This window comes from Mytilus edulis, chromosome 4, assembly GCF_963676685.1.
Source record: "Mytilus edulis chromosome 4, xbMytEdul2.2, whole genome shotgun sequence".
Classification (NCBI taxonomy): Eukaryota; Metazoa; Mollusca; class Bivalvia; order Mytilida; family Mytilidae; genus Mytilus; species Mytilus edulis.
In genome coordinates, this window is record NC_092347.1 from 37,209,995 (window position 1) to 37,233,778 (window position 23,784).

At 30.7% G+C, this 23,784-nt stretch overlaps 1 protein-coding gene across 5 annotated transcripts in view; it reads right to left on the bottom strand.

The window, feature by feature from the left end:
* The window catches only part of LOC139519629 (ankyrin repeat and death domain-containing protein 1A-like), an 87,318-nt gene that overhangs the window by 923 nt on the left and 62,611 nt on the right, over positions 1 to 23,784 (bottom strand). For all 5 annotated transcript variants that reach the window (XM_071311829.1, XM_071311825.1, XM_071311826.1 and 2 more), the window contains 13 exons: positions 17,825 to 17,928; positions 17,356 to 17,454; positions 13,673 to 13,771; positions 12,646 to 12,750; positions 11,536 to 11,634; positions 9,879 to 9,977; positions 7,944 to 8,042; positions 7,384 to 7,482; positions 6,548 to 6,646; positions 5,439 to 5,537; positions 4,741 to 4,836; positions 1,908 to 2,106; positions 753 to 881 (listed from right to left, as the gene is read on the bottom strand). In XM_071311829.1, coding sequence (XP_071167930.1) covers positions 753 to 881; positions 1,908 to 2,106; positions 4,741 to 4,836; positions 5,439 to 5,537; positions 6,548 to 6,646; positions 7,384 to 7,482; positions 7,944 to 8,042; positions 9,879 to 9,977; positions 11,536 to 11,634; positions 12,646 to 12,750; positions 13,673 to 13,771; positions 17,356 to 17,454; positions 17,825 to 17,928 — 1,425 coding nt within the window. The remainder of the gene's footprint in view (positions 1 to 752; positions 882 to 1,907; positions 2,107 to 4,740; positions 4,837 to 5,438; positions 5,538 to 6,547; positions 6,647 to 7,383; positions 7,483 to 7,943; positions 8,043 to 9,878; positions 9,978 to 11,535; positions 11,635 to 12,645; positions 12,751 to 13,672; positions 13,772 to 17,355; positions 17,455 to 17,824; positions 17,929 to 23,784) is intronic.

Sequence of the window (23,784 nt, forward strand, 5' to 3'; positions counted from 1 at the left end):
AATGAAATTTGTCAAGCATACAGTTATTAAATTAAAAAAAATGTGGTATGATTGCCAATGAGAAGATAACTGTCCACAAGAGACCAAAATGACACAGAATGGTCACCGTACGGCCTTCAACAATGAGCAATTCAAACGAGAAAACTAACGGCCTTATTTATTTTTTAAAAAAGGACGAAAACAAAAAGGTAGCACATAAACAGACGACAACCACTGAATTACAGGCTCCTGAGTTGGGACAGGCACATACATACATAATGTGGCGGGGTTAAACATGTAAGCGGGATCCCAACCCTCTTCTAACCTGGGACAGTGGTATAACAATACGAACGAACTATAAAAATCAGTTGAAAAAGGCTTAACTCATCAGATGGAAAAAATTACAAGTGGCAATCAAGCTATTGCAGTAAGAAAAAATGCAGTATACTTCTCATGTGCCTCTGGAATTAAAAGTAGGTTTAATAGTTTTGAATATGAACCCCGATAGAGTGATCAGCATTCAAATAAGGTTTGACATCTGCTACATATAGAAATTTTACCAAGATAATAACAAGATATATTTTTATACATGCTTTAAGGATACTATTCAAACAACTTTCTTCCACATTATCATTAACGCATACAACTTCAAATGAATTTAATATATCAAAGGATATTTATATCCAGTTTTTGTTTGGTTAAATATTATCATTCCTATAAATCACTGATATCTTGATTTTTAGTGAAGATGAGATACAAGTGTCTCGACTTACCAGCTAAACCACGGCGATCTATGGCGACTAATGCTTCAAATAAAAGTTTGATTACGTTTTCATCTTTCCGCACTCCATGAAGCCAAATCATTAAAAGTCGAAAACCATGCTCTCTGTGACTATTTGTACCTATTTGAATGATAGATTAGATTTATAAGGGGAAAAAATCAATCGACAAAAGATATTTTTTATTGTATAACTTTTTTTACTAGTATATAAATGGACTTTGGCGTAGACCCATGTCAGATCTGGATTAAATTCATATTACAGAATAAATACACATTGTCCGTAAAGATAGATTAAAAAGTAAAATCACAAAAATACTGAACTCCGAGGAAAATTCAATCGGAAAGTCCCTAATCACATGGCAATATCAAATGACAAAACACATCAAACGAATGGACAACAACTGTCATATTCTCGACTTGGTACAGGCATTTATAAATGTAGAAAATGGTGGATTGAACCTGATTTTATAGCGCTAAACCTCGTACTTGTCTGACAGTATTCAGAAATCATTGAAAGTGAATATTTAAAAGTGACCAAACACAAAAAATGAATCAGTACCAGTGGGGAGTATTTATTTCCTTCTAGATATGTACAAAGCCTAAACGCCAGTATTTTCTATAAACGTAGTAGGGTTGATATGTAAGGGAAACAATTGCAAAGTATTTATCAATTCAAGCAGCATATTCTGAACAAGTTTACGTACATTGTTTATTGTTTTTTGTTTTATTCTCAAATTAATGAATTGTATAGTTGGTTTTAATTCAACTGATTAGTGCTTTTATGGATTATATACAAGTTATTGTTTAACTAATTTGATATCAAAAACCTGAACATCATAAAATGTTTTTTCATATTTTTTTGTCTTCTATACATTTTCTTGATTTTTACAACAATTTTTCATCAAAACTTGTGCACTTTTAAAGAAAATAACTTAAGATATAAAATAAGGGGTCAACAATAAAAAAAAAAACATGACCCGGACAAGATACATAACACCGTAGCATTAAAAGAAATGGTTCAACATGCTTTGAAATTATGCATACACTGATGAGACACAATGTGTTTATATTTTCATGTATGCATACACTTTAAAAATCATGAACCTAACTGTGTCATTTGCGGTACCATTATTATTTAAAGACATACCAGTGTACTGGTGTTCAATACATCTTATATGATCTGAAGTGAACTTCCAGTGAACGGCCAATTTTTTCCAGTCGCCTGGTTTTAATTGTTTTGTAGCAAGTTTCCATAAAATGTCTTTCATTTGCGTTGATGATGGATGTTTTGGTGTCCTAAGGTACTGGTGTGGGTCAACATAGTCCAACTCCTGTTCCATGTATTCCTGTAAGGATATGATTTTAAAGTACCATGACTGTTATTTAAGTTTATTCACCTCTTTAAAGTTTAGTAATCTAAATTAAATGAACATAAACATGAATTCTATATGTTTACTGAACAGGCACTTTACTATATGATCCTTATACAATTTATGCCTAGGTAGTTTGTTGTGTTTTGTTTTGTCCTTCAGGTATGGTTTAAAACGAAAATCACAATTATGTGAAAAATGGGACAGTTTACTCGCCCGCATGCCGATGAACATTTTAGACATGTTGTTTTATATAATTTACTCATAACAGATCATTCGTTGTGTTCCTTTTAAGAATACGTGCAATTCTTATAAATAGTTACTTAGTTTAAATAGAATTTAGGGAAATCGAAACTTAAAGTGTCAGATCTAATTAATGTTTAGAAACATTTTTTTTTGATAAAATGAAGAACAAAACCCACAAAAATGGGTAAAAGATGAATATTTAAAAAAAGGTAGTAGTACCCTTCATGGTGATCATAGCAAATACATTTCTGATAGTAAAAACAAACAATGTAAGCCGACATTAGTTTACAAATGTCAAAATCTCGTTCATCGATAAAGAAAAGACAAATAAAAGTAACAAGTTACATTGGCTCCAAAGGAACGAGATCATGTGCGTCAACATTGTTAATGTTATGCCATGCGTGCATCATCTGCCATACTCAACATGTCTTTAGAGAACACAAATCGTAATATAGAACAGACGACTCCACTTGTATCAAAAGATTTTAAAACCCGATATCGCTAATATGTTGTGAATAAATAAAGGCAACAGTAGTATACCGCTGTTCAAAACTCGTAAATCTATGGACAAAAAACAAAATCGGGGTAACAAACTAAAACTGAGGGAAACGCATTAAATATAAGAGGAGAACAACGACACAACATTAAACACCCGATATCGCTAATTTGTTGTGACACCGACACACGGTTTTAGACAACACTGACGTATAAATTGTTGGTAATAAAGAGCGTTTTGATTGCTTGCTTGCTTGATTGATTAGGTTTTTTAACGTTTTATGCGATTTTCAGTTCTATTTTCCGTGTTGGGACAGTCAGTTTATATTGGCAGAAGAAGCCGGGGTACTATGAGAGAACCACCGTCATTCGAGAGGGGAAAAATGTTATCCTGGTCAACTCTGATAAGAATTCAGCATGCCTAGTTCAAACAATAGCTTTCGTTCTGCTATACATGTAGCAACGAAAACATTCAAATTTGTAATATCTCTGAATTGACAGGGAAAAAAACCACAAAGGAAATATTAAGAGAAGAAAAAGCAGATACCAGTCTGGTATAAGGTTAAGTGTTGTTATATTCAAATGTTCTTTCCAGAAAATCATTTTTTGAACTAGAGTTACCTACCGTTTATCATGTTCTCGAGAAATAAATATTTTTATGTAAAATATTTTTTAAGATCGATCATACTTAAAAAAAGAAATTAAAGCAAATATAGACAAAGGACCTAGTATACAGAGTTAAATGCCCATTCTTGTCTTGAATGCAGATCTTTCTATAGATATTGGCCTTTTTTATAACTTAATAACTTAGCAAAAATATAGTTTGCATACAATCTTAAAAGAAGAATTTCGTTCAATGATGAAATGATCTGAAATGTTGTGCAGTCAAATATTTTTAAAATGTTCATTATGCATAAACTCGTCTCGTTTAAGAAACCAAACTTAAAAACTGTATACGCCAGACGCGCTTCTCGTCTAGTATTCAAATATTTTGACTATTTTTATTTATTGTGTCTATTTACTTTCACTCATCATAGTAAATATAACGGAATTTGATGAGACTGTCATCAAAGTGAGAGGTTTAGCGCTATAAAACTAGGTTTAATCCACCATTTTCTACATTTGAAAATGCATGTACCAAGTCAAGAATATGACAGTTCTTGTCCATTTGTTTTTGGTGTGTTTATGGACTTTCCGATTAGATTTTCCTCTGAGTTCAGTAGTTTTGTGATTTTACTTTTTTCTAGAATAGACTCATCAGTCAAATAAAGTACAAAGTTGAAGTGCATTGAGAACCCAAAATTCGAAGAGTTGTTGCAAAACAAAGGTAAGATTTACCTCGCAAATATATTTAGTATTTCAAAAAAAACACAAAGTTTTGTAAACAATAATTTATATTTATGACATATAAATGATAATTCCTGTCAACATAGAATATAGCTTACAGCGGCTTGTGATACATTTGGACATTATACTCTTTGAGGAAGAGAGAGAACGATGATGCACCTGATAAATACAATGAAACATAAAAGTCGGGACTGATACCAAATATTGTCGAATTCTGGAATGGACCTTTTTGCAAAATAAAGTTTTTATCGCAGCATAGGGTTTTAAACAAACAGCCATATAATTATATGAAGTATGTAACGAACTAGGTAAACATAAAAAGTTTAACAAAATTCAATTAAATTTCCATTTTGTTAAAAGTCATTTTGAAAATTTCTAATCACAACTTGAATTTTTTTCTTATTTAAGAAGTGTTAGAATATTAGCTATAACTGAAGACTCTATAAGAACACTATGCAAACAAAGAATGCTCACATTCAATTTTCAATATTTTCTTCAAATATTTAAAAATCAAAAGCTTACCCTTGTAACTGCATAGTATCTTTCAGCTTTGATTATCATATCTACAATCGCAACAAAACTTCCTCTAGATGCCAGTTGTAGCGGTGTTTTTCCTAGCTTTAAATTGAAGAAGAAATATTCAGTAAAAATTTATACATTTTAGTTTTTATTTCTTTCGTGTACTAATATTAAAATGATTGATTGTATGTTGCTCTTTTTTATGCATGTTGCGGAGGATGCTCATATGGGACTATATGTGACAGTAATTTAAGTTCTAAAAAGTCTGCCCTGGACTTGTCTTGTACTTTAATCTATTAATACTGGATTATGATTTTTCATTTCTTGTCTATTTGTTTGAAATTCGGAACTTTTTATCTGACACCAAACTATGAATTGGTTGAAAGCTGCATTTTTATTGATGATTTTTTACAGTCATATCTAAATTCGTTTATAATTCGTTTTGAATAAGTAGTTTGTCTAAGATTCCAATTGCTTTGACATACTACTTATCAATTGTATGTACATTCATCAGCATTATCGAGACAATATTTTAAATATGACCCTGTTTACAGTTGCTATTTGGTTGAATTCATTTTTATTTTAAACGTGCTTATTCAACACCAATAACATTTGGAAAAGGATTACCATTGTAATTGAGTATTACTTTATCTCATCATTTGTTTTTTATTTCAGACATTCATACATACGATTAAAATTACCTTTTCACGACGGGAAAGATTAGCACCACCAGCCAATAATACTTCAACAGATTCCTGAAACCCATTTTCTACAGCTACGTGTATTGCAGTTTGCTGTCGCTGTGAAGACAGAAAAAGAATGTATTACCTGATATTATGATACATAATTGATTCATAATATTGACCAGAAATCAATTTCTAAAAACAATGCTACGAACTGAATATTCGACTACCAATGGAAAATACCACAGCTGGGTTGATTAAATCATATCCATATGTGGTTAGGTAGATTGTGGAAACTGAGACTATTTCCTATTCATTTACTACTATGGTTTACCTAGCTGTAAATTAGCGTATTCATCCAATTATCTAATATGTAAGTCGAACTATTAGTGTACGCATTCGGTCAGGATTAATGCCATGCCATACAGTGTATTAATCTTTTTTCTCCATTACTTTATGTATCGTTTTTGTTGTTATCGCGGTAAAAAATATACTACTTAAAATCGCTAACAAGTAAAAACGGTATGTATACTAATAAAGTTACTATGTTGTGTCATCTGTACTATTATTTGTCTGTTTGTCTTTTTATTTTTAGCCATGGCGTTGTCAGTTTCTTTTCAATCTATGGGTTTGATTGTCCCTCTTTTAAAAGTATCTGATACACATTAAGGTACTCTGGTAAATAAGTTAAACAAAACTAAATAAATGTTAACTTTTTTTTGTGCAGGCGCCATTTAGCATGCAGACTTATTTCCTTAGGTCAACGTTTTTTTAATGTCATAACTTATGGTTCAAAGTATGTAAGTTATTTCATCAAAAAAGATTTCGGTGATATTGCTGTGTTTCTTATTTTATCAATTCAATAAGTCAAGTAAGTGATACCCAAGACATTACTCTATATTTCTAATAAATCTTGCTATGTTAGTCTCATTTAAGAACGTCTGTATATATCTAAACTTGTAACGTTGTAAATGTCATATCAGTGACGTTGATCTAATTTTCGTCGTAAATTTGACTCCAGTTCTCTATAATGTATACTGTAATTAAATGATGTACGAACAATTAACGATTTTCTCTTGTCAGAGGCATAGTTTCAGATTCGTCCACTTTGTCCTTGACATACTTACATTGTTAGCTATGTTGATGTCACAGTTAGCTTGGATCAATATTTCTATAATGTGGCGGGAATTTCCTAAAGTTGCCAAATGTAATGCAGTGTTTCCTTGCTAATGAAATAAATAACATACAAATTTAAGCAAAAATTTTGAAAAAACCCTTTAACGTATAGTGTTACTTTGAAATGTTAGAAATTGCAATACCAGAAGTTTTAATTTTTAAAGTGAATATATTTTTAAAAAAAATTCCAAACACGAGTACCACTGTATACGATTTAAAAAAAATATTTTGATAAATACAAAGTTTGAACCAATTAAGGAAATGTGCTGTATTCAAGAATATGAAAAGAAGATATATCATTAATGACAAGGTAATTGGTCTTCATACAAAACTTTACCACAGAGAACAATTATCATTGATATCGATCTATCAATATGTTTGCTAGAAACTATGAAGATAGACAATGACAAATGGCGGAAACAAGGAGAATGAGTTGCTCTACTTTTGTTTTATATTTTATAGATTTATTTTATATTTTACACATCACGTACACTTTAAAGTACAAGTGAAGGAGATTTTATTTTTCTTAATATCTAGATATAAAATAATTTGTATCGGTTTAAAATACCTTTTAAGAATCTTTTTTATATGATTCATATACAAACCATAAAGAATATGAAGAAATACAACGACGATTTCTGTTGAGTGTCAATTTATGTGTCAAACTATCCTATTTAACGTCGTGCTTGGCCTTTTTAACTCTTTGATTCTAGTGCCACTGTTGGAACTTGTGTCTGGCGTACAAAATTTCAATCCTGGTATCTATGATAAGTTCAGTTATACTTACAAAATTCTGAGCGTCAATATAAGCACCATTTTTTATTATGGTCATAACTACTTCGTCGTGGCCATTTGTTGCTGCAAAATGTAATGGGGTCATTCCTTTCTGAAAAATCACAAATTTCGTGTTACAATATATGCATTAAGGTATGCACATATTAGGGACTGAGAGAACATAATATTTATGTAAAATAGGAAAACTGTTCTTTATCATCGATTGTATGCATGTCTGCAATTACAAAATAGGCGGACGATTCCAAAAGGAAACACATACATTAAAGATATGGCGTTGTCAGTTTGTGTATGACTTATAAGTTTGAATGTCTCCTCAGTATCTTTCAATGTTTTTTTAAAAATATTTAGAAATTAAAAATAAAAACAAGAACTCTGGATGGGCATACTATTCAAATCTACTCAAGTGTTGCCTTATCTATATAGATGCATTTTTTTTCTGTATAAGAATAGTTTGTTTTTCTATATTGTTATCGTTAATTTCTAGAAGAATAAAATTATTCACTTTAAATGCAGCTAACATATTCCAACTCATTTCAACTAATCTATACATACTATTGTTTCTGTGTCAGCACCAGCATTAAATTCCAATAATACGTCAACAACGTCTGCATGGCCATTATCTGCTGCTACATGTAAGGCGGTTTTACCATCCTAAGAACATAAACATAAACATAAAACAAATCTAAGAAGGCTTAAATATTAAGTCAAAAAGGATTTTATATTTTTTAAACATTATTTCAACATTGTTTTTAATCGAACCATCCTGCAAAATTTTTGTTTCGTCACGCCTGAGCACATCAGATTAAACATTTTGATTTTCATAATGAATTGCTGACGAGATTATCAATTGCCTCAATGTGCCAAAAATGTGCACTAACCCTGTTTCCTCTTTTCACTGGTTTCAGATTAACTTATAAAAAGTAAAGGTCAAAATCTAGATCTTAATCTTGACATTTGACTTTGAGCTCAACTTCAAGGTTATGTATCAAAAGTTCATAGTTCCTAACAACTTACGGTTTTGAGATTTAGCAACAATCCGTTCACACCAAATATTTAAGGAGAGGTAACTTTTACAAAACGTCCATGGATTAATTCGATGAAATTTTGGTATCAGTTAACTGTATTTAAATAAAGGCTGTTCCTTTTCGGTGAAATTTTTTTACAGCTAGCATGGCATCATTTTATTGCTGGTGTTTATAGCTACAGGTACCAGCAGCTTGATTACTTGAAAAGTATCACACCATTTCAACTAACTTCCGCAATTCTTTTAATAGTCTGTTAGATTTATGGAGGTCCACAGGGTATTTTACTTTACAACGGTGATAGAACTTGACAGTTCATTTATTTACAGTAAAATCACTAAGATTGTCTTCTTTTGAAATATATAGCTAAGTTAGGAATGCAATTAAACCAAGACTGTGTGATGTATGTACTTTAAAAATAATTGAATAAACTATAAGATAGAAAATACTAAAATAATAGGTATATCTTCTGCTGCTGGTGATTGTTTATGCAAAATAAGTGAGAAAATAATGAGCATTCGAAATATCTGCGAAACATAGGAAAATAAGGTTTTTATAAGAAAATATTGGTTTTAGTTGCTTTAATAGCATAGTTTGTTCTGTGCTTTATTTTACAAAACTGTACAAATATTACCAATGCTTAAGAGCGGGTTTTTATTTTTTATTTGCTAGCAGTGGACTGAAACCAATGATAGTGGATTGATGGTATCATGAACAACTTAGTCAGAGTTTTAATACTGACATGATTTAAATCAACCTTTCTAAAATGACCCGTTGATAAAATATGGATTATTAAAAAAACATTCCGATTGTCTAAGGCAAAGCTGAGTCTAGATGAATAAGGCTATTCTTTATATCCGGTATTTTTCTTGCACGGTATGACAAATACAATTATATGAATTTATAAAGAATTTATTGTCATAAGATGGTGTTGTGTTATTACTTTTACCTTGACAATTATCTAGAGAGAAAAATAATAATTACAATTATGCATAAAATGATATTCGGTCATGAATAAAATTATAATCCCTTATGTTAGAGAGTGACCGTTATTGAAGATGTGCATACGATAGGTGTTCAACACATGATCTATTAAGCTCTTAACAATTGGAATATGTCAGGGAACAACGTTGGTATCCGTTTATATATACGACAAAAGTTGAAATATTTCAGTAGCAGGGGATAAACACAGGACAAGACAGTTTATTTACAAATGTATTTTTTTTAAAAGCATCACATAAAAACCTTGATTCAAATGTTTAATTGACAAAATTATGTTAAGGACATATAAAAATATAGAGTCTTGTATTCTCTATAAAACACAAATAAACATTATTACAACTCTAAACATCAGTAGGTTAGGCTGAATGCTACGGTCCCTGAATCCCCTTTTCTAATCTCTATCAGTACTTAACAAAAGTGATGATTAATTTCTTGTTTTGATAGAGTATAAGTATCTACTCACAACATCTCTGTCATCTACTAAAGCACCAATCATTAGAAGTCTTTTAACCACGTGGTGGTGACCTTTCCTAGCTGCAACATGTACAGCTGTTTCACCTTCCTAAAATATTTAAATACACCTGTGATTTTGTTGTCAGGCTGGTTAAATTTTCTAAATTGTAATTGGCTCATCTCAAGAGACCCTTCACAAATTTCAAAAACGAAAACTGCATATCCGCCATGAAAATCGGATAAGAGGGGGCTATTTATGATAGATTGTTTATTGAATGAGAGCAGTGTTTTTAATATAATAATAATTTAAAAGAGATACACTAGACACCAATTTTTATAAAACTTAACAAACCCAATGTTAAAGATCATCAAAACAAAAAGGTAACGTATAAGCGGGATTTTTTTAATCTTTTTTCTTTTTGCTTATATATCTTACTGATTATATTTTTACTGATAGAAACGGTCCTACAATCTAATTAATTCAATTCCACTGGGTATCTTTTAATTATGTGTTTTTGTTTTTTTAATATCGATTTTGACTTCTATATAAATTGATGTTTCAAACGGTTATTGTTTATCTCAAAATGTCTTTAAAAAAAATCTGAAGCTAAACATTGCTCCGATAACAATTAATCAATGAAACTAAAAATATTAATTTCTGGTTGAGGGATTATGTTGTTACATTGTCAATTCGATACTTTTCAGACATTTTGCTTGCAGAAAATTCGATACTTTTCAGACATTTTGCTTGAAGTAAATTCGATACTTTTCACACATTTGGCAAAATTTACCGTAGAAGATAAAGTTTAAAAATAAATGAAGGCTAAGAATAACTTTATAAATATTGTATTTTGACCTCATATGGGTTCGTGTTGGTTATTCTTTAGTTTTCTATGTTGTGTCATGTGTACTATTGTTTTTCTGTTTGTCTTTTTCATTTTTGCCATGGCGTTGTCAGTTTGTTTTAGATTTATGAGTTTGACTGTCCCTTTGGTATCTTTCGTCCCTCTTCTATAAATTCTGTTTGAAAAAGTATGGAATAATCAAAATAATTAGGATTTTCATATCCCTTAGCCGTATTTGGCACCATTTTATGAAAATTTGGGTTCTCAATACTCTTCCACATATAGTTTTTTGAGTTCTCAATGCCCTTCAACATATACTTTTTTGACTTCTAACAATTTTGATCTGAGAATCACTTATGAGTCTTATGTAGACAAAACGCACGTTTGGTGTATCAAATTATAAGCTTGATACCTTTGTCAACTATTGTCCCGTATTTAAGGATTTGTTTAAATCACAATGACCGATTCAATTCAAAATGATAGTTAATAGTAGAAAAACGTGAATAACTGCATCCACTGTAATGTAATTTCTACTTTTAATGATGTTCCGCTAAATCTATGTCATACTATTGTATTGCTGGACGACAAGGTCAAACATTCTATGTAAAAGAGGAGTACATGTATTCCACTTTAAACTTCACTTTAAACCTCACAATCATGACTAGGTCAGGAATATGTTGTATCTTCATTATTTCTTTTGTTTGGAAACGTTTCAGTTTTCCTTTTATGAATTTTCACTTTAAGTGCGATGTTTTTTGTAATCTATAGAGTACTAGTATTTTGTATTGCTTTAGAAAGACAAACCCTGAGTACTTAAATTACCTTATCTCTTATTGTGACATCACAACGCATGTCAATCAGTCTCATGACAGATTCTATGTGTCCTTCTTCTGCAGCTAAAAATAATGCAGTTCTGTCTGACTGTAAAATAAATATAAAATCATATTCGAGTCTTCCTGGCTTGGATATAATTTGAAATTAGGGGTTGTTTTAAAGGGGCACTAGCTGCCAAATTCATTGTAACCGATTTGACTCAAATTCTCATATTTGGTTTATAACAATGTAAAACATTTATCCAAACTATCAAAAGTCTAAAATAAACCGTTTACAGAGCATGGGGTAGATAATATATAGGTTCGTTTCGTGTGTATTTTAGTCCAGACGCCATCTAATTAACTATCGATTTGACCTCAGATGACCATATAAGCGATGTAAACAAAAATAAAGACACGAATAGATTAAACCAACACGTGCAATTGCATTTTTATAGGTCTGTTTGATTTTATTTTATAGATTAAAAATAGATGTTTCTCATTGTTTTTAACCATATAAGAATGATTTTATGTGCATCGAATTAGTAATCAAATGATTTACCGTAGTTTCACTTTCATTGTTGACATTCTTTTTCTTTAAATAACCAGTACACGTACAATGCATGCGTTGTCAATCTCTAGCTAGGGGTTAACTTGAAGTTCACATGAATACCGGTTAGAATAATGATGACGTTTTCACTTGCAAGTGAATCAGTCAAAAATTATGTTTAATCGCTTATTTCAACAAAATTAAAGGAAATTGATTGCTAAAAGCAAATTATTATTTCATTATTCCAATTTGATTAATGATTGATCTAAAAAAAATCATAATTATTTTTTTTATATATCGTAGCTAGTGCCCCTTTAAACCTCATTTATCATTATCGGAGCTTATCGAAAATTATCATAAATATTTATTATTAAAAAAAATAAAATAGTTTGGTATATGTTTGGTTTTCATTATTACAAAACAAAAGCATTCATTTTGCATGAATTAAAATTCACATTGTGTTTTCCGATTGCATAAGCATTATCTGAATATCAAATAAATTAGTTTCGAAATAAATAATGAACGCAATCCCTACTCTATTGTAATCTAATAAAAATGTTATTGCGTTACCTTTTCCATTTCGTCAACTTTAAAGTCTTCCAGAGATTCAAATATAAAATTCATGATATGGACGTGACTGTTCTGTGCAGCACAATGAAGAATTCCCATGCCTTGCTAGAAGTACAATATTAAATTAACAGTAATAAACAAAAATTAGCACAATACAGATTCCTCATTTCTAGTGAGATTATTCACAATTGTTCTAAACGATTATGGTCTCTAACTATTGAAGTCACCTGAGATCACCCTTATCATTTTTAGTTTTTTGTGTAGTGTTTTTGGACTGATGTTTGTACGTTACTTGTACGTTGTGTTTTTTCCCTGTGTGTTATCATGCTGTTGTCCGTCTTTTATTTCTAAGTGTTTTATCTCTATTTATCCTATCCACGTTTGCTTTTTATTTATATTGATGACACTCAATGACAAAATAAGAATTTGATAATATATTACCATTCTATGAAGACCATAAAAATGACATTGTACATAATAAATTTGGAAAAAACGGTCGTAAACAATGTCATCAAAATAAAAACTGTTAGATCATAAAAGTATTTTCGTAGAGGAATAATCAGTTTAAACTTCCAATATGACATAAACCTCTTACTCTCAAAATAAAGTCCTAATTTACTTTCAAACTTAACTGTGTTGTTTCTGGAGGTTTATTTTGTATCGTTTGGTTGATGTTTTATTGACGTATTCATATACTTAAAATATTTGAAAGTGTAAGCTGATGTCAAAATAATGTTTAACAAGATTACGATATTTCGTGTGAAATGTACTTAATAATGTTTTATTTGTTTTATTTTCTGTACTTAATTATATATAGCGCATTGACCTAATTATATTGTATATATTATATGTGTATTACGTCAAAACTAATTTTTCTATGTCAATTTTCAGCTATTTAAATCTTCAGCAGACAGACTGGTTTTTTTCCGCTATACAATAATTTTGTTTACTAGTAAATTGACGTAAGCATGCATATTTAAACACAAAAAAATATATAAAATAAAGTAATTTTATACGTAGATCGTACCTTATTAGTACATCTGGGGGTAGCACCGCTGTTGATTAAAAGCTTCATAGCTTCCAAATGACCAAACCAGGCTGCCCATAAAACTGGTCTCATCCCATACTGTAATTAATAAGAAGTATTTTTGTACATATTTATGCTGGTAATATTTATGTTTTGTTAGTCGCCTGACGTCAGAATTGATACACATATAAACAAAACGGAATACGTCTGGAATATATCAGTGTAATAGAATTGTAATATATGAGGAGGGGACATTTAAATCAAAAGAGATAAGGCAAACAATAAATTATAAGGTAACCAAACATAAAAGATTTCAAGCTATCAAAAAATCTGCAATCCGTAGATTTCACATAATTTCAAAATTAAGATCCACCACAATTCTGACCTCTTACTAAAATTATCCACCTGTTCAAAACTTTCGATTAACAGTGGACTCATGGGAAATGTCAATAAACAAAGGCACTAATTAAAAAAAATAATCGAGAATAAAATTGAGGGATATGACAAATGAAAGCTTTTGAATGGGATTAAAGACAGTAATATACGGAAAGAGCACAACGAAATTGTAACGTAGATTTTTTTTAACTTGCAGTAATTGACTTTCAAGAGTTATGAGTCTGCATTCAATTTGAAAACAGAACAAACGAAAGTTTCTAGAAACGCAAAACCAAACAAACGAATAATGGTGCAACAAACGAACAACGTTAAGAACGCTTTACAATTCCGCGGTTTTAATTTTAAATGTGTATCTATTTTTTTTCAATTATTATAGGTAGTTCGACGACAACATTTTGGGACCCAATGCTGTGTTAATCATTGATTCAAACGTCAAATCTTTGAGCTAAGGCACTAAATGATTCGTAGAATACATTTCTTAATCAATCTTGACATACACTATTTAAAAATTGATAAGTTCATGTGTGGAGTGTGTGATTTTTGGTTTTCCTATTCCTTAGAAATGAAATGCCAAATAAGGTTTCTCCCTTCAAGAGGTCTAAGACGACTTTTGATTATTGAAGATGAATATTTGTTATGGAAAGGCTTTTTGATTTCAAAACTAGTAATCTTTAGTGCACCAACGAAAAGGAAACTGAAAACTCGTCAATATCATGCGATTTGAAATGCACTTTCAATAAATAATTTAAAATGTTTCATAGAACCATAGCAAAACAACAAAACCTATATAACAACAAAAAAAGATTATCAAATATGCAAACATAAATGAAAGATAATAAGGGATTGGAGTTATGCTGATCGATTGATTATTGCTTGCTTTACGTCAACAGCGACCTAAATAAAGGCAACAGTAGTATACCACTGTTCAAAACTCATAAATCCATGGACAAAAAACAAAATCGGGGCAACAAACTAAAACCGAGGGAAACGCATTAAATATAAGAGGAGAACAACGACACAACACTAAAATGTAACACACACAGAAACGGACCAAGCATCAAATCCCACGAGAATAACAAATATAACATCAAAACAAAATACATGAATTTATCGCAATGTGCATTTACACTAAAAAAAATGAGAGAAAGCAAACGACGCAACGTTAAAATGTAACACACAGAGAAACGAACAATAATATAACAATGGCCATATTCCTGACTTGGTACAGGACATTTTTAAAGGAAAAAATGGTTGGTTGAACCCGGTTTTGTGGCATGCCAAACCTCACACTTTAATAGCAATGTTTAATATAACATTGAAATGACAACATAATATTACAGGACTACAATACAAATAAATAGGAGAACGTATTAAACAAAGAAACACATGATTAATAGATAACAAAAAGCATCAGGTTTAAAATTCAATACGCCAAAAACGCGCCTCGTCCACACAAGACTCACCAGTGATGCCCAGATATACAAGATCGAAAGTGAAAAAAAAGTACAAAGTTGTACAGCACTGAAGATCAAAAGTTGAACAAGGTTGTGTCAAATACGTCTATGTTTTTATGCTTGGGATAAGAACATCCTTATTATTTAGAAAAATTAATGCTATTGCAAACAGTAAATTTTATCAAATGAATATTAAAGATATACATAATGACACTGAAGTATTAACTAATAACAGAAAACAAAAAACAAAACCCGAATACATAATGCAAAGACCAACACAGAATAGACACACCCGACTCAGTCCAGGCCTCAACGCAATAAATCATAAAAATGACGTCACATACGATGGTGAAAAGGCACAAAAATTACGTCACATTTGAATTTATGAAATTTCTGAAACAGCACAAAAATTACGTCACATATGAAAAACTATATCTCAAAAGTAAGATAGAATTAGGATTGATTTAAGATTATATTAGAACTAAATACTGATATTACATTTAAACACAATGCATATTGCCATACTTATTAATAGCAATTAACTATAATATATATGTAGGACTCTAAAGTGCGATGGTACTCTAAAGTGCGATGGTCACGCTAAAGTGCGATGGTCTACGCTAAAGTACGATGGTGTCTCACGCTAAAGTGCGATGGTTGTTTTTTTGCTAAAGTACGATGGTATATCACGCTAACGTGCGATGGACCAATATGATAAAAGAGGGACGAAAGATACCAAAGGGACAGTCAAGGTCGACGGTTTGAAACATTTAAATACATGGATTTAAAAAAAAATAGTCTATTTGCAAAAGCTAGAATGCTAAGGTATAACATATGTGATAGGCTTTATGATTTATCGGTAAGCTTATATAGTGATAGTTTCTAAATTTATAAGACCGACCACATTGTCTGAATACATTAAGTAACATTAATTTGTACAAGGTGTTTAGCTTTATTCTTAAATGCGAGAAATAGCGATATTCGTCGAGCTTTCTGTTTTCCGTAAAAAAGACATGTTATATTTTCCTGCACTGTACAAACTATGTTTTAGCCGACAATTTATAATTTCCGCTGAAAAACATGAACTTTTATTTTCCTGACGTTACTTTTTAATAAAATCGAGAATATTTTAACGGGGACCGCAATGTAAACTGAATTGTAAACAATAATTTTAGTGCATCCGTTCGCTGCCAATAGAAGCAGGATCTACGATACCTATGCGTATACTATTTTCAACCTATTTAACATCTATAAAGTAAAATGGTCGACTGCAGGACATAAGTCCTTCTTCCAGCATCCGAAATAAATCAACACAGTTGCTTCAGCCGACGAAGCACGGTTAGGTCTGAAATTAAATCATGGACATTTGGTTTAAAAGTTGTGAATCAAATGTTCTTAATTTATGTTCCGGCATATACATTTTTGGTTTGTATAAACGACTGTTAACGTCATAATCCAAGTACAATTCTCTCGCCTATACTTTCGCGGACCATTGCACTTTAGCGTATAGAGGAATCGTACTTTAGCGTAGACCATCGCACTTTAGCGTGACCATCGTACTTTAGCGTCCCCATTGCACTTTAGAGTCCTACATATATATGTCCACTTTGTTATGAATCCAACTTCAAACGTAAATTATCGTACAGATTACGTTGAACAAAATTAAATCTAATAAATGAAGGCGGTGATTAATTTTTCACACGTTAAACACGTTGAAACAAACTAAAATTATAATGACATTTGTGCGCATGCATACTGAAAAGTAAACGAATATGCTACATCTTCCTCAAATTATTTGAAATATGTCCCGGCCTTTTTTACTCTTATTCGTACCTTATCTGTTGCTTCTACGTCTGCCCCAGCATCAACCAATTTTTCTAAGATGTCTAGGTTACCGTTAGCTGCAGCCCAGTGTAGTGGTGTTCTATCCAACTGAAATATTGTTGAATAAAACAAACTATTGAGGATATTCAGCGAAGAACACTTATAAGACTTAAAGGGTAAATAGTAAGTAAAAAGTAAAAAGTGAATTCACAAAAAAAACTGACTAACGAGGAAAAAAGTCATTTAAGATTTCATGAATCAAGTTGAAGACATAGTGGGAAAATATTATAGTTCTTCTTTTCTTCAAACAATTTAAGAAATGCAGTCCGTCAGTAAATCAGATTTGAATTTGTAAAAGTTGTTTTTTCAATGCAAAATAAGTATTTTACAATGAGGGATTGATCGTAAAGAGCTACTTGAATGTTAAGGAACACTGACATGTATGCTACAAAATCTTAAAAGTTCAATGAAAACTCACATTATTTTTGCAATTAATGTCTACTTTTTCTCTTAGAAGTTTTTTGATTGATTCCAAGTCATTATCTTTGGCAGCACTGTGAAAATTAATTTCACTCTTTGTCACTGGAAAAGAAAATGATATATATACTGTTAGTTCTAAAAATGAATGCCTGCATTTCAGTGGTGTTCACACTGTAAAATAAAATGTAAGCATGGGGTCTGGGTGTCAGCTTTTCCCAGGAAAATAAACAATTATCGCAAAACAAATGTTATATCCGAGGACTATCGTTTAACGAAAAAATGATTATACAATGAAATGATGGTCGCCGTTACATGATTAGGACTATTAACATGCCAATGATATGTTAGATGATTTGTGGCAGAAAACTGTTGTATCATTTTCATCTAGCTAATAGTATTTGGATCTTTTTTTTATAAACAAGATATGATGAAGTTGTTGAAATTACTCTCAAATATGTTTTTGAACGGTTAGGTTAGATTAATCAATTATTTTTAACCAAAGCAAATAAACTTCATGCTTACTAGAAAAGACCTCAAGATGATTACAAATTAACAAAAAAACGAATTTGTAAGTTTTGCAGAATTTGTCGATCCGAATGAATGACAGGTTCAATTCCCATGTGCAACAGGACAATAACGTATCCCCAAAGAGTTGTTGCAAAGACTCTTTAGTACAAAAAACTTAAAGTGAGACACTCTCCAAACAGACTGAGCATATGTCAATTTTCACCAGTTTTAATTGAAATGATCAGATCATATATTATAAAAGTGTAATTCAAAAATGCAACTAAGAATTGTTTATTTACAAATACGTCATAATGTGAAAGACATCTATAATATTTCATATTAATATTCTATCTTAATTGCAGCAATATGAAATTCATTTGTATGTAGTATAATAATGCTTTAAGCTAGTGTTTACATTAATTTCCTATTTTGAAGTGCTGGAGAGAGGCAATTTCTAATATTGATTCGTGTTCAATCTATTCTATATTATTACATAACAGGAACTCGACTAGACTTAAAGAAAAAATTAACAGAACTGACATTCCATTAGATATTTCTAAAGTGAAGATAATAGGATTTTTCGGCATCTATGGATATTAAAGTCGGTTAATTCACATCTATTCTAGATTTCCGAATCTTTCTTAAATTGCGTTTATCCCACATCTGAATCTTTTATCTATTGTTGATGTTTATCCAGCTTTTAGAAATGAATCCAAAAATCGGTAATTATTTATTCATTGCAAGAGGTCAAATAAGTTTCTGATATCTTCACCTCAATATATACTATAATGACATTACAGAAATACTACTAGACTTTATACAGAATTTTAAACAAAACAAAACGTTCCGTTATGCGATAATATTTTTTGGAGACTGAAGGTGCCAGTCCAGTTTCCGGTGCATGGAGGGAAACAAAATAGTCCATTTTTTTCTGAATTTTTTTCTTGACTCAATTTTGTCTGTTTGATCATAGGTTTATGCTTAATTGAAACATATACATAGCTTTAAAACAAATCTTTTTGAGGATATCAATCCAGGAAAGTGGAAGGATATCAGGTTTACTGGAAATGGTGCGGCCTAGTAAAAACAGCAAACAGAAAGTAGAAAAAAAATGTTTTGAAACCAGGGTTACGTAACTTTTTATTCTTCGTGGCATGACCCACTTTTTTTCGATTAAATCACAATTGCACATTAGTACATACATGATATGAACATGAAATTTTTTTCTATGTAGCATTTTTTATTTTTTTATTTTCAAAGATCAGCTGTTTTGCATGTAAGCCTATGGAGCAGTCAATTACAAAACTGCAACCTGAAGCTGATATAGTAAATCTAACCGTTGTCCATCAACAGAATTTTTTTTTTAATCTCGATTGATTAAATCAGATATTTCCAACTGCTTAGACTTTTGGCTCGACAAAACATAGAGCGAGATCTGTTTTTAATCAAATTCTCGGGGGGAAAAAGGCTAATACATATACTTGTTCTAAATATGTGACTTTAAAGACAGTCTTAAAAAGCTGAATGAATTGAATGGTTTGTCAAATATCATATCCTTAGTTTTATAATGTTTCGAGAAAAATATAACAAAAATACCAAAATCCTAGGCATGTTTATAAAGGGGAAAATCATAAAAACTGACAAAACCAAACGCTTTTAATCAATGGAACGTGTCAAAAATAACTGCCATTTTCCTGACAGACAATTTCCGAAGAAAATTACATTTCTAAAGTGAAGCTAATCGGATTTTTTATCGGTGGTACAACTAATTCTTTTATTTGTCGGTGATGTGCAAATCCTGCTTTTCGAAACGAATCTTAAAATCTGTAATTATTAATTCATTGCAAGAGGTCAAATGAGTTTCTTATATCTTCAGCTCAATATATGGTATAATCAAATAACGGGAATACTATGGCTTAACGATTTTTTAACGAAACTGAGATTCCGTAAATATGTTTCTAGAGTGAAGCTGAATTTTTTTTAACGAATGGTATATCCAACCTTTATTCAAAAACAGGATTTTTTTCCAATCTCGACTGATTCAAAACAGATCTTTCCCTCTGATGAGACTTTTGTCTCAATAAAACATAGGGTGAGAACTAATTTTAATAAATATTTTAAATATAATAACCCTTGTTTAAAATGTTAAGAAAACAAACATAACTAAAATACCTAACTCCAAGGCAAATTTAAAAAGGGAAAGGCCATACAAACTAACAAAAACAAGTGAAAAATAACTGCCAGATTCCTTACTTGCTAAAGGCATTTACCGAAGAAAATTATATTTCTTTACTGAGGCTTATAGGATTTTGCACCAGTTGAAATGAATGTCGGTCAATTTACAAGTATTTCATATTTCAAAATGTTCATCAATATACGTTTATTACACATGTTATTCTTTATTTATCGATGATGTGCAAATCCAGCTTTTAGAATTTAATCTGACAATCTGAAATCACCGCAAGATGTCATATGAATTTCTTTTACATTTGCCTCAAAAATTACTATTACATAAGACGCGAAAACGTCTTGCCTTAACGAATATCTAACTAGTAACTGACATTCAATTACAGAATAAAACATTTCTGAAGGAAAGCTGATATTGTGTTTTTTTATGAATGGAATATTTAACCGTTGTCCATAAACAAGTTGTTTTTCTTCAATCTTGACTGATTAAAATAAGGATCTTTCAATCTGTTTAGACAGGTTTGTCTATAGAAAGCAATGTAAGTTCTAATTTCAATCAGATTTGATCTTCTTCCAAAAAAAATACTAATAACTGTATATCTGACTTTGAAGAACGTTTACAAAAAGCTGTGAAGAGTAATCAATTAGTTGAAAATCATATTCCTGATTTTCCAGTATTAAGATTCAGTTAAAACATTATTTATTAATGAAAAATTACAAGAATAAAATATTACAATGTTACATGAAGTTCGAATATGGGATGCGAAAACAAGTTTGGAAAGACTTATATAAATCCGACTCCAGAGTATCTAGATTTGATCAGTTTAGATTATAGTTAATCCAAACAAAAAACGCATCGGTCAGACGATATATAAAGTGTTTTTTATTATTATTAAATACTGTTTTGTCCGAAAATTTCAGTAATATGGCTTGTGTGTCTGTATATTTTTTGGAGCAATAAAACAATGTAAAATGTAACTTTAATAACATTTAATCATACTGATGGGTTATGGTTATGGCATCAGTATTGCAAAATTATGTACTAACGTGGATAAGGCAAGCTCTCTGTAACTAGGATATTGCTGCTTCTGTAAATTTGTTTTAATGACTTTTGTTTAGATTAGAAAGACAAATTGTATAAATTGCTGTAGAAATCTGTATAGATTCTGCAGAAATAATGTCAGTCACTACAGAATTAAAATTGTCGGCAATTAAACATCTGCTTCCAGAATGAATTTACCTTTGTGTTGACATTTGCAAAATAATTCACTTTTTTATGGGCTAAATGTATGAAAACAAATAAATATACGACGAAGTGTTTAATAATTAAAAAGGGTCATCATTCAAACGTTTGTCATCATAAATAGAAAGGAACATTTTAGAAAAGTCATTGAAATTGTTTCCACTTCATTTGGACTCTATCAGATATTTGTCTCATTGGTTATCAAATCCCATTTACAAATGTAAGGGGAAAACTTGTTCTTGATGTTTAAAGGAGTAGGTCCAGTAAGACCTCTTTTTGGCCCTAAAATATAGCAGTTTTACAAAATTGTTCAAATGTAAACTTACAGTTATTTATTGGACAGAAGAATGCTTCTGCTACATAAATATGGGCTGTTTTTTTACAATACAATGAAAATATATCGGGTACTAGCACCACAAAGTCATGCTAAATTACTGAAATCTTCACAATTCTAGCATTTTAGTTGAATTTTAGACGGTTTTCGTGTAAAACGAAAGTGGCCGCATTCGTGTTCATCCTTAATATTAAAATGTAAGTTGTATTTTATAATAATACATAACATATATAAAGGTTGAGGATGAACACGGATGCGGCCACTTTCATTTTTGACAAAAACCATCTGAAAAGTGACATTTTTTGGCATATTTGGTAGATTTTTCATATTTCAGCTTGAATCGGTGCGTTTTTTATGATTAAATCAGTTAAAATCTTTCACAAAAACTAATTGATTCAAATAAAATAGACACTTAAGTGTTTAAAAAGTGGTCAAAATCTTTCGTCAGATGAACCTGAAATTTGAGGCCAAAATCGGTCCTTACCGGACCTTCTCCTTTTGCTTCAAACTAGCTTTCAGTACATTTGCTAATACAAATACGAAAAAGTTATAACAACTCTGAGAGCACAATTTTCATTTTATTCGTTTTTGTTGTACTTAGTCCTTGCTGGTTTTTATTGATTTCTACAGTTTGTTTAAAGGTTCGTACTATTAAATAATTTTCCAATGCAAGGTTTGCAGCGGGTTGAATGCTAATAGAATGTATAACCTTGCCACATTTTTTTGTATTTTCTTATTTAAAGCCACTTCTTACAAGCACTAGTTACTGCTTAAACTACTGGAGTAAAATACCAAGCGATAAATCTTTTTTTCAATTATAAATGGTTGACTCAAGAAAACTTTCCAATCCGCTGTTATGTTCAAAGTTAACAGTTAAAGAGATATTTGATCTAAACTTAAGAAAATTAATACGCAACGTGATTTTATTTAATCAGTCGTAAATCGTCACAAATATAACTTGTGTAAAGAAAAAAAAACTTTAATCAAAAAATGTTTTCATGTTTGAATAAAGCTATGTTGACCTTGGTTGATTTTTGTTAGTCTCCGGTTTGTATGTTATCCAAAGCTTTAACGATTTGAATTTTCATCATATGTTAATTTCATAAATGTTTTTAATGTCTTGAACAATTTGTAATTTTAAAACTTGTAAAGACGTTGGAAAAATTCATCATCAATTTTACATTTTCCCCCTTTCACCAGGTGTTACAAGTTTATCCTAAAAAATTAACCAGCTTGGTGTCTTACTAACTATTATTAATTTATATACATTAACCAACTAATAAACTATCATTAACCATTGTCCTCTTTGGTAATATGTGTTAGTAAGAAAACCACATTTAGTAAGATTCTTTTTAGATTCATTTGGGTAAAACCTCAGTCTTCAATAAACTCTTCAAAATAGAATCATTTTGACAAGAAAATGTCTTAACGAGCTCAGGTTATCAATTGACTGGCTCATTATATAAGAGGATTTCTTTTTGTCGAGTATCAAGTATCGAGTTATAAAAAGTGAGGATCGAGTTATAAAAGCGAGTATCGAGTAACAAAAAGTAAGTATCGAGTTATAAAAAGTGAGTATCGAGTAACAAAAAGTGAGTATCGAGTTATAAAAAATGAGTATCGAGTAACAAAAAGCGGATATCGAGTTATAAAAAGTGAGTATCGAGTAACAAAAAGCAAGTATCGA